At 53.9% G+C, this 15,149-nt stretch overlaps 1 protein-coding gene across 1 annotated transcript in view; it reads right to left on the bottom strand.

Annotated features, from left to right (window-relative positions):
- Positions 1-1,147: 1,147 nt before the first annotated feature.
- Positions 1,148-15,149, bottom strand: part of KCNK13 (potassium two pore domain channel subfamily K member 13) — a gene marked incomplete at its 5' end in the record, with an annotated part of 53,612 nt that continues 39,610 nt past the window's right edge. Inside the window, one exon of the mRNA XM_028506325.2 lies at positions 1,148-2,126. Within this exon, the coding sequence (XP_028362126.2) occupies positions 1,234-2,126 (893 nt within the window). The remainder of the gene's footprint in view (positions 2,127-15,149) is intronic.

Below are 15,149 nucleotides of genomic sequence, written 5' to 3'. Positions count from 1 at the left end.
CACCCGTCTTTCCTCTTCACTTCCGGAAGTACCGTGTCTGCATCACCCTTGCCATATGAACAAACAGCCCCGTCCTTTGAACTCTGCTCTCATGCCCCAAACGTCCTCTCCTGCACAGAGGAAGGCCCAGAGTCCCTGTTCCTCACACGGACACTTTACCTCCTTGGGAGGTTACGCAACCAGACGTGTCACAATCCCAGAAGGCAGAACCGAAACAGCTGAGACGAACAGCCAGATTTTCTTTCCTGGGCCTGGAATCCAGCCGCAAATCCAAGACGATGCTTCTGTCGCCGAAGGTTAATGTCCTGCTTCCTTTTTCTCTGCACAATAAATGCCTGTTTAATTAGTCACCCCACTCCCGCCGCCCGCAATGAGCACACGTGTCATCTTAGGTAATAAAATGAGGATTTATTGAATTTTCAGTTTTAATAAATAGTCAGCCAGGATCTCTGCAATGGGCCCCAAGCCCTGGTAGAAACGGAGTGGTCCCTGGGACCCGTGGAAAGGAAAACGTTACACTCTCGTCTCCGGTTGCAAAGTGAGCTCCCTCACCACTTTGCTGCAGTGCCAAGGCCCGAAGTTGAACTCGGTTTTCTTAGCACACCGAGGTCCCGGAGACACCTCGGCCAAGCATCAAGATCTTTACCATGAAAGAAAGAAGAAGCGGAAAGCAGAGAAGCAGGTAAAGGGTAAACCAGATGGTCGGCTGCCGTGGCCGAGGCGCCACGGCCCAGTCTGCTCTGAAGGCAGCCCGGAGCCCCGATACATCTTCTGACAGTTCCCTGTTTCTTGTTTTGCTTCAAGGGGCTGGGAGAGGAAGCGGATTCAGCTCTGCACAGTCCCCGGGAAAGTTAGGACCTTCAGGACTTTTATGTCCAAATCAAGGACAGAGCAGCGGGGATCAAGTCTCACCTAACCAACCACCGCCCTGCTCTGGCCGCCGAAACGCTGGAGCAGGATGAGTAAAGAAAGAGGGCCAGGTCTGTGTGATTCGCTTTTAAAAGACTGAGTTGAAATAGTAAAGAATAAAGATGAGGATTAGGGCCTGGTGGCTTCGGCTTCCCATAGCCCACAAGTCTGGCCGCTTGTCAGAGCGGAGGCTGGGAGATCCAGTGTCTGGAGCCGGGATCAAAGGAGCCCGGAGGAGGAGCTCCAGAAGGAACCCGGCCAGACGCAGAGCTGGGCCAGGTGACCGTCCCCTCCGTGGCCACTGTCCCCTCAGCCTCCTCTGTCCTACCTGTCCCCACTCGTCTCTGCCAGCCTGTTGTTCATTATCGCAAAGGCCCCCACCCCCACCGAGAACTCACTGTCCTGATGCAGCGAGCCGGTCTGGTGGGGGCAGCCATTGGCCGCCTCGGGCAGCTGCTTCTGCAGCATGGGCAGCGAGGCCTTGCTGGCTGCCGGGCAGTCCTTCCCAGGGATGCCCTCCCCCGAGGGACTCCGCCCGTCCGTGTCACTCTCCATCACCCCATCGGTTTCTATGGAGACGCTGCCCAGGTTCTGGACGGTGCCCGGCATGATCACGTTCCTCCGGGACCGCGGGAGCCCGCCCTGGCACTGGTGGCAGCAGCTGCCGCCCACCTTCTTCAGGATCCAGTTCATGGACTGTTTGATGAGGATGGAGATGACATTGAACAAGGAGTAGATGCAGCAGACGCCCATGAGGATGAAGGCAAAGTTGGCGAAGCGGTAGAGGCCTTGGCTCTCGTACCCGGCGTTCTGGCTGCTGACGAGGTCCCCGAAGCCGATGGTGCTGAAGGCCACGAAGCAGAAATAGAGCGAGTCGAAGTAGCTCCAGCCTTCGACGGAGGCGTACATGGCCGAGGCGCAGCAGGAGATGAGCAGGGAGGCCAGGCACAGGATCAGCATCACGTAGTACACGGAGGGCTTCCAGCCGGTCAGGCCGTCCGCCTCGGACCTGCCCAGGTTCTTCAGGCTGTCCGGGGGCAGGGCCCTTCGCCGCCGCAGCTGCCGCTGGTGGCACGACTTCATGATGTAGGCGATGACGGTGATCAGTCGCTCCAGGAACAGGTTGAAGAACAAGATGGTGCTGGCGCACCCAAGGAGGCCGTAAAAGATCAGGAAGATTTTTCCTCCTACTGTCGCCGGAGTCGTCATCCCAAACCCTGCAGGGGACAAAAGTCAGAGGAGACAGGAGTGAGGGAGGGCTTTGCTGGGAATGGGGGGGTGGGGCCTTGGCTTGGATGTGGGCGAAGCACGCAGTCCCGGTCCTCCTAGCAAGGTGGGTGATGGGTATGTAAAAAAACCCAACAGACTCTAAAAAAATGGAGAACTAATATATGAGTTCTTTTTTAAAAAAGATTTTATTTATTTATATTTTTAGAGAGAGGGAAAGGGGAGGAGAAAGAGAAGGAGAGAAACATCAATGTGTGGTTGCTCCTCACGTGTCCCCATCTGGGGACCTGGCCTGCAACCCAGACATGTGCCCTGACTGGGAATCGAACCGACAACCCTTTGGTTTGCAGGCCCGCACTCAATCCACTGAGCTATACCAGCCAGGGCTGAGTTCTTGTACTACTTGATTTCCAGACATTGCAGCTACAAGAATGTAGCCATGTGGTGTCAGCGCAAAGACAGACAAACAGATCAGTGAAGCTCCATAGAAATAGACCCGCACACACATGTTCAACTGATTTTTGTTTATAAGGGTTCCTGGCAATGCGATCAAGAATTGCAAGTGTCTTTAACCAACGGTGCTAGCAAAAGCAGAAAGCCAGTAAAAAGGAATCCATTGCTGGCACGTGCAGCCACATGGACCGATCTCAAAATGATCACGCTGCGTGCAAGAAGCCGGTCAAAAACAGTCCACACTGTGAGGGCAGGCGGAGCTTGCCACGCCAAAATATGCCTTTTGGGATGTTGATTATTTCGAGCTGGTTATTTTTAAGAAACAGAGACTCAGAAAAAAAATGCTTTGATCTTCTGCTAACTGCCTTAGAGGGTTTAGACAGAGGACCAGGAGATATCATTGTAGAGAATTTTAGTTTAACGTGAACTAGGGTGCTGGACAGGGAGGAACCTAGCAAGGACCTTTGGTCAAAGTCCTCTCTGTGTCCTGTTATCACTGTTGGCCCGGCAAACGCCTGCTTTTTGAGCTGCCCTGGTCCAGTGAGGCGTATAAGCCTCCACTGACCAGCACATCCTCAGGCCCCGTATTCTTCCGCCATCCCTCCAAGTACATACGTAATAAATCTGGTTATTTTCTCCTGTTACTCTGTCTCATGCCAACTTGATTATTAGACCAATCAGAAGAACTTAGAAGGGCGGGTGTAGAATCATTTTTCCCTCCCACAGCAGAGAGGTGGTCATCTGGGATGGGGCAGGGGCACAGGGGAAGTGGGGAATGACGGGGGTGCGTTCGCTACCTTAACTGTTTAGGAGGTTTCATCGGTGCGGAGACATGTCCAAACCCATCAAACCGTACACCCTAGATACGTACGGGTTAATATGTCAGTTATACTTCAATACAGCTGTAAAAGATACATCTACGGCTTAAAGCAAATAGCTCTCTGGCTGTCCGTTCAGCCTTAGAGCGAGCGCAGTGTCACATTCTGGCACGTGTCTGCACTGAGAGGCAGGGTCCCAGGCAGGCTGCCTGCAGGGGCCAGCTCTCTTGTTCTCGACAATGACGTGGAGAAGCTAAGATGTCCAGGAAGACGCCAGCCCGGGGGGTGGGGGGTGGGCAGCGGAGTGATGTCCTCCCTCTCATGGGTCCACTGAGAAACAACATGCCTTCCCCTAATGCACAGGCGGCAAACACAAGGCCCGTGGGCTGAATCCGGCCCCCCACCTTCCTTGTTTTATCCGACCCAGCACCTTGTTTCGACCTGGCGGCAGCACTGAGCTCTCGCTTAACTGTTAAGGAGTAGTTACATTCATACAGCCCTAAAGTTACATTCGGCCCTTTGAAGGCAACCACGAGGCTGATGTGGCCTCCAAGGAAAAATGAGTCTGACACCCCTGCCCTAATGTGAGCGGTGGGGGGCTGATAGCCGTGAGAGGCTCAAGTCCCGCCCCCACGCTGCTGTAAGTTGCTACGATTGACTCATTCCCCAGGACATGTCAATCGCAAGAACCACCAACATTGGCTACTGACAGGCCGAGGCTGGCACAGAACTATCCTGCACCCCAACACCTCAGTCTATCCACCCTCCACCTGCAGGGCCACCCCAGCCAAGCAGCGAGGTCCCCGACTGGGGGTGGCCATGCAGATGGACACCTACCTACAGCCCCATTTCCTCCCGGCGTCTGGAGTTGACTGTTTTATTAAGCTTTCATTCTGAGAGTGACTGTGTAAATACATAAATTGGGAATCACCACTCCCTCACTGAAAACCCTTCAATGGCATCCCGTTGCACAAAAGGAAACCGCCAGAGCTCCCCACTCCGGCTCCCGAGGCCCTGCACGCTGTAAATCTCCTCTCATCTGCAGACTCACTTTGTTACATTGTCCCCTCGCTCACTGTGCTCTGGCTGCCCGGGCCTGGCCTGGGGCCTCGGGGCAGGGGCCCCTCCCCCTGATCTGCGGCTGTGTTTTCCAGGGTTTCAGGGACCCGCAGTCAACTGTGGTCTGAAAAATATTAAATACACAATTCCAGAATAAACAATTCATAAGTTTTAAATTGCATGCCATTCTGAGTAGCGTGATGAAACCCCGAGCCGCCCGGCTCTGTCCTGCCCAGCTGTGACTCATCCCTTCGTCCAGCGAATCTACGCTGTATAGGCGTCCGGCCCACGAGTCACTCAGCAGCGGTCTCAGCGGTCACACAGAGAGAGAGACACCACACTCACGGAACTCTCATTGCAGTATATTGTTGTAACGGTTGTATTTTATTATTGGTTACTGTTAACCTTTTACTGTGCGTAAGTTATAGATTAAACTTTACCATGGGTATGCATGTACAGGGTTTGGTACTGTCTGTGGTTTCAGGCATCCACTGGGGTCTTGGAACATGCCCCAGGGAATAAGGGGGCTACCGGGTCTGTTAGCCCCTCTGCTGGAAGCTCTTCCACAGCTCTCGGTTCACACTGCTGACCTCGGCTTCAGTTTCCATACAGCCTGTCCAGACCCGGAGCCACCTGAAGAGGAAAGAGGCTGTCCCTCCGCCCAGGTGCACACTATCATTTCAGTCTGCTTTTTTTAAGCACTTGCCCTGGTCTCAAATGGCCTCTTTATGTGCTCGTTATAATAGAACGAGAGCTCCACGGGACAACGAACTTCATCGTCTCTCTCTCTCTCTGCTCTCTCCCCAGGGCCAAGGAGATGCCCGGGCCGCACTGTCTCCCACGTGGGAGACACTTCATCCTCCCAGAGTCCTCTGAGCCACGCTCTGAGTGATTAATGGAACCAGTCCTTCACACCTTGCTGGACCTCACCCACCTTCCCGGAGCCCCGAGGTTCCCCTCAAAACACTGCCTGCTGGGATGTGCTTCTTTCCGGCCCACTCTTCCCCGGCCCCTCCTCCCGGGGCACGCCTGGAATCCGGGAGCCCCAGGCCCTCCAGGGGTAACATCTGGCTGCCCGTGCGAGGCCGTCCCGCAGGTGTTGCCCAGCCACGCTCTGGAGGCCTGCTGCAGGTAGCTGTCTGGCTCAGGGGAGTGCAGAGCTCCGAACCAGCGTCTTCAGGGCGACCCTGTGCTGTGTCCTGGGCTCTAACAGAAGATCACCCCCCAGGAAGCGACGTCTTACTGGTAGTCGACGGGATGCCACCAGCTGGTATGAAAATGTGCGAGCAAATCAGAAAGAGACTCCCCCGCCCCTGGACAGACAGAGCCCCCTGGGTGCAGGGGGTGGTGTGCATGCAGGCTGGCTTTCGCTCTCCATTCCCCTCGTCGGCTAGGGGTCTGCGTGCAGGGCACGCACCCCATAGCATCCTTGAGTGGTCGTCTCAGAGATCTGGCCCCTTGGGGTGGACTTTTAGCTTCTCTTCCATAAGCCTCTGTTCGCTGGCACTTTATATGAACTCCCACTACCCATGGCAAACAGGCGATGGGAACATGAAAGGCAAAGACAACCCCCAGGTCTTACTGTAATACATCTCATTACTTCCTGGGCCCTGACGCAGCGCCAGGTGCCGGGCTAGACACTTGAGCACATTGGCATATTGTTGTCAACCATGTGACGTCAGCACTTTGTGAAAAGAAAAATGTTACAAAATTCAATGGCTATACGATGCCATCAGAAAATCAAAATCAATTATGCACGTGTGAATAGACAAAACAGTAGTAGTTACTTCTGGGCACTAGGACTCGTAATGGAACTTTACGCTTGATTATTTCTGAACGGTTAAGAATTTTTTTTTTTACCATGAGCGTATAATTACTTTCATAAACAGAAAACAATAATAATGATATTTCTATTCTGGGAAAAAAAATAACATGGACTAAAAACTACAAATAAGAAGTCAAACGAATGGCTTTGACTTTCAGGTTCTTTTATAAATGAAATAAAAGTAAATATAAGTAAAATCTTTCACTTTCTGTCACGGGTGCTGGCCAGCAGGGAAATGACCCCAAACGACCCAGGCCAGAGGACGAGCCACTGGCAGGCAGAAATCATCCAGCCCCCACACGAACAGCCAAACCACAGGCCAGGTGGACTGTGAAGTCAATCTCCAATCATGAGAAGCTACAGGCTTTTTAAATGCTCGGTTGTGGGTGGAAGCAGCTCAATACCCTGTGGCAGGCCACCTCTCGGGAAAATGAATTCCGACTCTCGCAGCTGTAACGAGGCAAACTCGCAGCTGACAGGCAGTTACACGGCTCACGTTTCAGCAGCTCATGTCTCTCCTCCGTTTTCAGGAATGAACAGTTTCCTTGCATTTGTTCCCAGCGCATCCCTTCTAAACAGGCCTGGGAGCACTGCGCGCTGCAGGGGAGCCGCGGCAGGAAGAGGCACGTGGGATGAGGGAGCCGCTGACCCTCTGCAGCCAGGAGAAAGGAATCCGAAGGCCAGGGGCGCGTGCACCACATTTTTGTGTGTTTACTTTGGCTCTGTTTAAATGAGCAGGAACACGAAAGGAAGCAATGTGAATCAGAAGAACTCTCGCGGAACTGCTTGCCCCGTGATCTGCAATGTATCCTGTGAACAAACTACTCTCACTGCCTGTTTTGCTACTTTGTGACCGGGGCTTTGTTCTCGTTTTTCTCTTTCGTTGTCTGTCTGAGCCAGAGCAGCGCGCATGGGGTTACCCATGAAGGTGTAGCCTTGCGACTTCAAAGACGTAGCTGGTGGCAGCCTTCCGCCGTCCCGAGTGGTGCCTAAGGGCCACCTGGGCCTGCAGCTCGCACCCCCCCCCCCCATTGGGCCCAGGATGAGGGGAGCAAGACGAGAGCACCCTCCCTGTCTGCGGCCTCTCCCCCAGTCCAGCCTGGAGTCCTCACCCAACTCTGTCCACTGGACACTGGGGAGGGGATGACAACCCCTCCCGTTCCCACTTAGGAGTGGCCTGCTGCATGGGGACCACGGAGCAGAAGCAAAGCTCTGTGACGGGCAAACAGGAGGCCTGCAAACTGATCAGGGACCGTCCGCCTGCTCGGCTTTGGGCGGAGTGAGGAGACACGGGCCAGAGACGGAGCGGGCACGTCCATCCTCCTCGACGCTCCGCCGTGCACCCGCCCCCAACCCACCTGCTCTCATCCACATTCCGGTCACTTCTCACGACTCTCAGACCGACCTTCCTGCTCCTTCATAACACGGTTCCACCTCCAGACACCACCTGGCTTGTCCGCCTGTCTGCCCCGCGGCGGCCCTGGTCCCAGCAAACTCGGGCCAGCTGTGCGAGGGCTGTGGGCAGCCTGTGCCCCCCCAACCCACCCACCGCACCCCCAGCACCTGTGGAGTGGCCCCTTCACGCCAGAGGCGTTTCAGCGGCTGGGTGCGTGTTCTCATCTCTGCTCAGGGGAGAACGTGGCTTAGCCACATCCCCTCCTACCACAGTGACCGGGGGGACCCTTCTGATAAGTCATTTTGGGCCCTTCGGGAAACCTCCTTAACACTCCACAAAGAAAGCCGTGCACGTAAACTCAATTGGAACTGAAAACTTAAACATGGAGAGAGCTTCCTTTTCTCGAAGAGAGCAGGAGCAGATCCAGAGCCGAAGTGCAGGCCACACACTCTCCAACATCCCCCCGGAGGCCAGACGCTCCTCACACCCGCCTGAGCCTCGGTCGCTGCACCCAAGGAAGGCAGCCCCGGCCGTCTCCTCTGCGGTGCCGGTCCGTGGGTCAGGGCAGGTCACCCGCCACAGGTAGACGAAGGTGGGAGAGGTCCCCTCCCACCTGACCCCTGACCGTGGCGGGGGGGGGGGGGGGGGGGGCGGGGCTCGGATGGAAAACAATGGGATCTCAACAGCTTTCCGTCCGGAACATCTGAGAAACCACTTACCCAGCACCTTTATCAGCCTCCAGACACTCTGGGGTGTCGGCGACCTCAGCCCCTCCCTTCCCGTGGACCTCGGAGAGAGAGGCTGAGCCCGCACCAGGCCGGCGCGGCCACGGGACCCGCCCCGAGGAGGCCCACAGAGGCGCCGGCGGGCCGCGCACTTCCCATCTTTCCTTTGCCAAGAAGTCATCAGGCACATGGAGGCTTTTCTCCCATGAAACCCACTTTGCTCTTATCTTTGTTTTCTGTTCGAATGAGTCCCAGTTGCAGGATCAGGCGCAGATTTGTGTGTTTTCATTGGAAGACCCCGGTCAGCAGCCTGGACCTGAGAGTTCCCCCTAAATAAGCCACCAGGCCCGATTCCTCTGCGAACGAACACTGCGCAAGGTAGTGCGGAGGCGGATGACTTTGAACGTGAGCTGGGCGCGTTAGGCAACCGGCGGAGTCCCGCTCTCGGGTCGGTGCGGCGCATGGTGACCGGGCCCCACGGTCCCCAGTGCAGGGCAGCCCTGTCACCTGGAAAAGTGTTCTGTTCAACAGTTGAGACATTCTTTGGGTTGTTTTTCAATAACCATTGTTAACAATAACATTTAATATGTGTTATTCCTAATAATACATGTCCACTGTAGGAAATTCAAAACACGTAGAGAAGCAGGGAAGAGAAATTACAGACCACCCCCAGCCGCGCTGATGGGAGGCGGAGGCGGGGGCGGGGGCCGGGCAGGGTGCGCTCAGACCTTGACGCCTCCGCGGGCGGACAAAGCCGGCGGACAGTGGCGCGGAGTGTGAGGATGAGACCGGGCCCAGCGCACAGGGCCGGCCTGGCCTGAGAGCCGGTCAGTGTGAGCTGCTCCTGCGGGTGACTCCTGGTGCTTTTCCTTCCCGTCTTTGCTCAAGTGGCTTACAAACTTTGCATCATTCCTATGCAGAAATCCCATTTTTCTTCCAATTTCTCCGTGTGTCCAGTTTTGGCTGGGTTCTGACTAATGCTTCCAAGGCTTTGTCAGGGAATAATGTTTATGCTTGCCACTTGGACGTGAACTTGCAGATGGGTCTGCAGAGGCAATAATGTGTTGTTTTTTTCTCAGAATCACACACATTCTTATCCAGCCTCCTATCTCACCAACTGCACGGGCTGCACAAGAAAGCCGTCTGGGATGAGGTTCAAGCTGCAATCACAGAAAAGAGGGTAATGCTCTGTGACCTGCGAGGGGGCCGGCCAGCCTGGCCACTCTGGCCTCGGTGGTGTGAAGGACTCAGCAGTCAAACTCAGTGAACCCAGCGGGCCCACAACATGGGGCCAATTCACTTGGGAGCCCCCCTTGTGGAAAGGATGCCCAAGGAGGGAACTGTCCTGTGCCCGTGATCTCTGCCACAGACTCCGCATCTGACACACGGATTTGGTGCCAGACCCGAGGTTGGCCTGGGATTACATGGCGGGAAGGACCCACCTCTCTTGCCTAGAAGCCTACAGAGTGGCACCTACAAGACACTATGAAAAGCTAGAGCAGGCATTTTTCCAAGAGCAAGGGCCCGAGAGAGGGAGCGAGGGCGCTGCCTGGAAAGGCAGGAAGCCTTGAGGAAGAGGCAGAGCCGAGCTGAGTCCTAAGGGAGCAGCTTGAATTTGTCAAGGCAGACGAATGGGGCGGGAGGGCTCCAGAAGCATCCGGTATGGACCTACTCTCAGCGCGCCCGGTTCAAATCCCAGCTCCGTCACTCGCTAGCTCTGTGATCTTGGGCAAGTTCCCTAACTTCTCTGTGCCTGTTTTTTGTTTTAAATATGATTTTTTAAAAAATCAGCTCTGTTGAGATGCAGTTCACACACCATACGACTCACCCACTCAAAGGGCACAATCCATTTAAGGGGTAAGATCAAGCAACCATGTCCACACCAACTTTGCATTTTCATCATCCTGGACAGAAACCCCACACCCGCCAGCAGCCATTCCCCCTTTGCCTCCGATCCCCGGCTCCTGGCGCCCACCGTCACGTTCTGCCTCTGGGGATCTGCCCGTTCGGGACTTCCACACAAACGAAGCTGCACCATGCCCAGTGTGTGGTGACCGGCCGCCTTCCCACAGCACACTGTTTCTGAGGTCTGTGGCTACTCGTCGTGTGTGAACCGAGAGTAATAGCTGAACGCACCTGAGGGGCAGGTGTCTTTGTGAGGGTCGGGTCGGATCAGGCCTCCCAGTGTCTGGGAGGCAGAGTGAGTGCTCACTAGTGTTCACTGTCCTCGTTCTGCCGATGCTTCTGTGCAGAGCCGAAGGGACAGGTGTCCTGTCTCTACTGGTCTGGACACCCTCACATGCAGACGGCAGAGTGACAAACCGCGGCTCATGCACACGGCTGTTCAAAGTTCAAAACGGTGCTGCCCTGCCCAGGTGGCTCAGTTGGTAGGAGCGTCGTCCTGTACACCAGAGGGCTGTGGGTTCGAATGCTGGTCAAGGTGCATATGAGAGGCAACTGATCAGTTTTTCTCTCACATTATTGTTTCTCTCTCTTTCTCTTCCTCCCTTCCTCTCTCTAAAATCAACAAACCTATTCTCATAAGATATAAAAAAATTAAAAATAGTTTTAAACAATGCTCAGTGAGACAGGCAGGACATAACGACCAAGGTGAAGGCATCAGAGGTGAGGCGGGTCAGGTGGGCGGGCACAAGGTGAGGGTGTGACAGTGGCCTCCATCTGGTGCCCTGCGGGTGGGACGTGGGAAAGGGCTGGGCAAATGGGGGCTAATGCGAGAACAGAAACAGTTCTCAGAAAAGCTGCTCATGAGGAGGGGAGGCGCTGGGCTCTCATTGAGTGCCCTGCCGTGTGCCCGGGGCCCTGTGACCTCCCTTCCCCCTCTCTACCCCTGCCCTGCGACCCCAATTCAGCGAGGAGGAGTCTAAGGCTCAGGAGAGACCAAGACGTTGGGGCTAGTTCTCACGCCGAGGTTGTGTGAGGCGGGCTGGAGTTCAAACTGGGCTCTGGCTGGCGAAAGCGGACCCTCCTTCTGCCACACTGTGCTCTGTCAGCACGAGAGCGAGGTGACAGTGCAGTGTGCTGCACAAGCCATCCCCTCTCTTCCCTTACTTGTTTTTTATTCTCACCTGAAGATATGTTTATTGGATTTTTCTAGAGAGGGACAGGAAGGGAGCAAGAGGGAGGCGTCTATGTGGGAGAGAAACATTGACTGGTGAACCTGCAACCTAGGCATGTGCCCTGACCAGGAATTGAACTCGCAACCTTCAGTGTACGGATGATGCTCCAATCGACCGCACCACTCTGCCAGGGATTCCCTTATTCATTTTATTTATTTATTTATTTTAAGATTTATTTATTTATTTTTAGAGAGGGAAGGGAGGGAGAGGGGGAGAGAGAGAGAGAGAGAAACATCAATGTGCAGTTGCTGGAGGCCATAGCCTACAACCCAGGCATGTGCCCTGACTGGGAATTGAACCTGTGATGCTTTGGTTTGCAGCCCACGCTCAATCCACTGAGCTACGCCAGCCAGGCCCTTATTCATTTTAAACATCTTTCTCTGTCTTTGTCCAGTTTTGACGCAGAATACATCAGTCTGTGATGATCTTATCTGTCACAATTTCAGTCACAGCTCTATCAGATCTTCCTCTTCTCAAAGAGATGGGCCTTTTCATTCAACAAGATACTATTCCAAGGAGAGACCAGACAGAAATGGCACTGTTGATGGTGTCAGCCATCTACCTGCCCCCGTTCTGCTCTGGCCACTTGAAAGGAACCGCATGACCAGGCCACCAGCTCTCCTGACTCTGGTGGAAGACGCCCCGTCACAGAGATGAGAGCCCCCCCTTCACTGTTTTCCTTCCTCGGCAAACCTACCAGAGTCCGTTCTTTTGCTGGTTACGCCCCACGCAGCATACCCATGCAGCGGGAAGACCTCCTTCTTCCTTCAAACAGTGTACACACGCTGGTCTCAGCGTGCACATTCCTCTCTCTCCCACGGTTCCCGTCATGTTGAGTGCAGAGAAAGGACATAAATGAGACTGAGGACTGGCAAGAATGGGCTCAGTGGAGCTTTCTGTGTTGCCAGGAGGAAAAGGTTATAACCATGCAGGAAAGCACCTGGGCATTATCTTACAAGGTGGGTGGGAAAGGTGCACGCCCTGCCACCCGGCCAGCCCCTCCTAGGTGTTTGCCACAGGTCGGTGGTTCCCAAAGCTTGGTCCCAGACCATCAGCATCACCTGGACTTACCGGAAATGCCAAGTCTCGGTCCCCACCCGCCCTCCTGAAGCCGCAGCTCTGGGGACGGGGCCCGGCGATCTGTTCTAACAAAGCCTGCCGCGGCATGCTGACACGCGCTCCCATTTGAGAACTGCTGTCCCAGTGAATGCTCCGGTGGGCGCACCTGGGGACACCCAAGGTCACTGGGAAGGTCACTGGGCCGCTGATCGCTATGACAGAGACCCAGGAGAACTGAAACACGCCGAGTCAGGAGCGTGGCTAAGCGAACTGTGGAACAGTCATCTGATAGCACACTATACAGAACCCATGAGACACGGACTTCAGTCACCGGTTTCCCACGTTGGAGACGAATCTTAGAAACATGATACTGGAGCTAAGGAGAAGGCTAGTTGACTACATTCAGTGGGATGCTTCTTCTGTAGCTCTCAAAGCCAAGATGAACAATACTAATCACCCCTGGGGGAGGGGGAGACAGGTACAGGCAGGCGTTGGTACGTCTCCTGTTGTAAGGCAGGTGTGGGTTCACGGGTGCCTACCTTATTGAGAGGATCTGTAAGTTACCTTAATGCTACGCATATTCTTACATAGTAAATACTAAGTAAGAGAAAGAGCGGGGGGAGGGGATGAATTCCACCAAGCACCACCCTATCGCTCGCCTGATTAGGAGAACGCTGCTCAGGAAAGGTACCCTGTGAGAGAAGGAACGAGAAAGTTCCCCAGATGGGCACCGGCTTGGCAGGAGGCCAGACAACACGGGGAATCCCTCCTGTGGGCTCCTCAGCCACCTGGTCTCCAGACGGTAACGTGCTGTGTGTTCTCGCTTTCTCTGTGGCCACGCCCTGTCTGGGTACTCATTCATGAACCACCTGAGAGCCCACGACGTGCTGGGCAGCGAGGGGTCAGGGACAGGGGTGAGCTAAGCAGCAGGGAGGACAGGAATCCAGAGGGATTGTGGGTGGGGGACCCCAGGCCTGGATGCCGAGCCCCCGAAACGCCCAAGACTAACCACACACAGGTGCCTTTACTGCTTAAAAAAAAACTCTATATATACATATCTATCAGTATATATCTATCTATAGCTATATATCTATCTATATCTATCCAGATCACCATTCAATTGGAATATACACCATCCAGCTGTACCACCAGCTGAATCCCCCCTGGGACTGGAAGTAAATTGTTGGGAGGGTATTTGTCAACCTTTCACAGACTGAAGGAAGAAGTTTCATTTGAAGACGGAGAACTTAACTACCTCATAAGGTACTGTATTTTTGGAACTATAAGAGGCACTTCTCCCCTCCCAAATTTGGGAGGAAAACAGGGGTGCATCTTATAGTCTGAATGTAGCTTTACATTTACATTGGTGAAATATTACATTATTTATGTTATTTAATATTTTACCACATTTTTTGCTTCAAAATTTTATTTTCCTATTTTCCTCCTCTAAAACCTAGGTGCATCTTGTGGTCCGAAAATATGGTACCTGACTGGGCCGAGTCCGCAGCAATGAGATGCACAGCGCTGCCTCTCGGACGGCTGGAGGCTCGCGCTCCGAGGCTCCATCCCGCATGCAGACCGACTTCACGTTGCCTCCTTGCTAACAGGGAGAGCTATTTATTCTCAACGACCCGGGCCACGGCCGGGTTCCCCCAGGCCCAGTGTCAAGCCAGGTTTGCCTTCCACTCGGGCGATTACCACCAAAGCTCCATCTGTTTTCTACGATGACCTCTTTATTTCCTTATTTCCCAAAAGTGTGCTCAAAATGGTCACAGGATATACTTTGTTAAATAAAACACACCCTTGGAACATCACATGGCTTTGATATACCGCGATGAGCGAGTTGTGTGTGAGGCAGAGAAAGCAGTGCACAAAGAAACAATGCAGTATGTTGAGTGCTTTTCCTTTGAAACAACCTAAACAAACCCTCCCTCCCCCCACAAAAGCACTGCTGGTGGGGTGGGGGGACGGCAGGGGAGGGGAGGCATGCCCAGATCCGCACACACAGGGCTCCTTTTCCTGCTCAGGAAATGCAGAACATTTCTTTCCGCTGCAGAACACGTGTGGTACTGTGGAAGCAGCGTTTGTAAGGTGCGTGATTTGTTTTCACCTAAAAAAATAGGCTTTTAATTTTAGAATCGTTTGGATTCACAGAAAAATCGGGAGCCTAGAGCAGACAATCCCCATATGCCCTGCATGTAGTTTCTCCTGTGATTACCAGCTCCTATGAGAACGGTACATTGTTATGATTCATAAACCGATATTTATCCATTATTATTAATTAAAGTCCGTCTTTACTCATATTTGCTTTGTTTCACTCAAGGACCTTTTACTGTTGCAGGGTCCCACCCAGGACACCACACTTGGTTACATTCAGCCATTGTGTCTCTGTGGGCACCACCAGCTTGACACCTTCTCAGACTTTCCTTGCTTTGGGTGACCCTGAGCGTTATGCAGAGTGCTGGCCAGGTGTTTTGTGGGACGCACCTGGCGTTTCCTTGTGATTGGACTGGGCCGATAGGTTTTGGGGAGGAATGCCAT

This window comes from Phyllostomus discolor, chromosome 1 (assembly GCF_004126475.2).
Source record: "Phyllostomus discolor isolate MPI-MPIP mPhyDis1 chromosome 1, mPhyDis1.pri.v3, whole genome shotgun sequence".
NCBI lineage: Eukaryota > Metazoa > Chordata > Mammalia > Chiroptera > Phyllostomidae > Phyllostomus > Phyllostomus discolor.
This window is presented reverse-complemented; position numbering and strand designations above follow the sequence as displayed.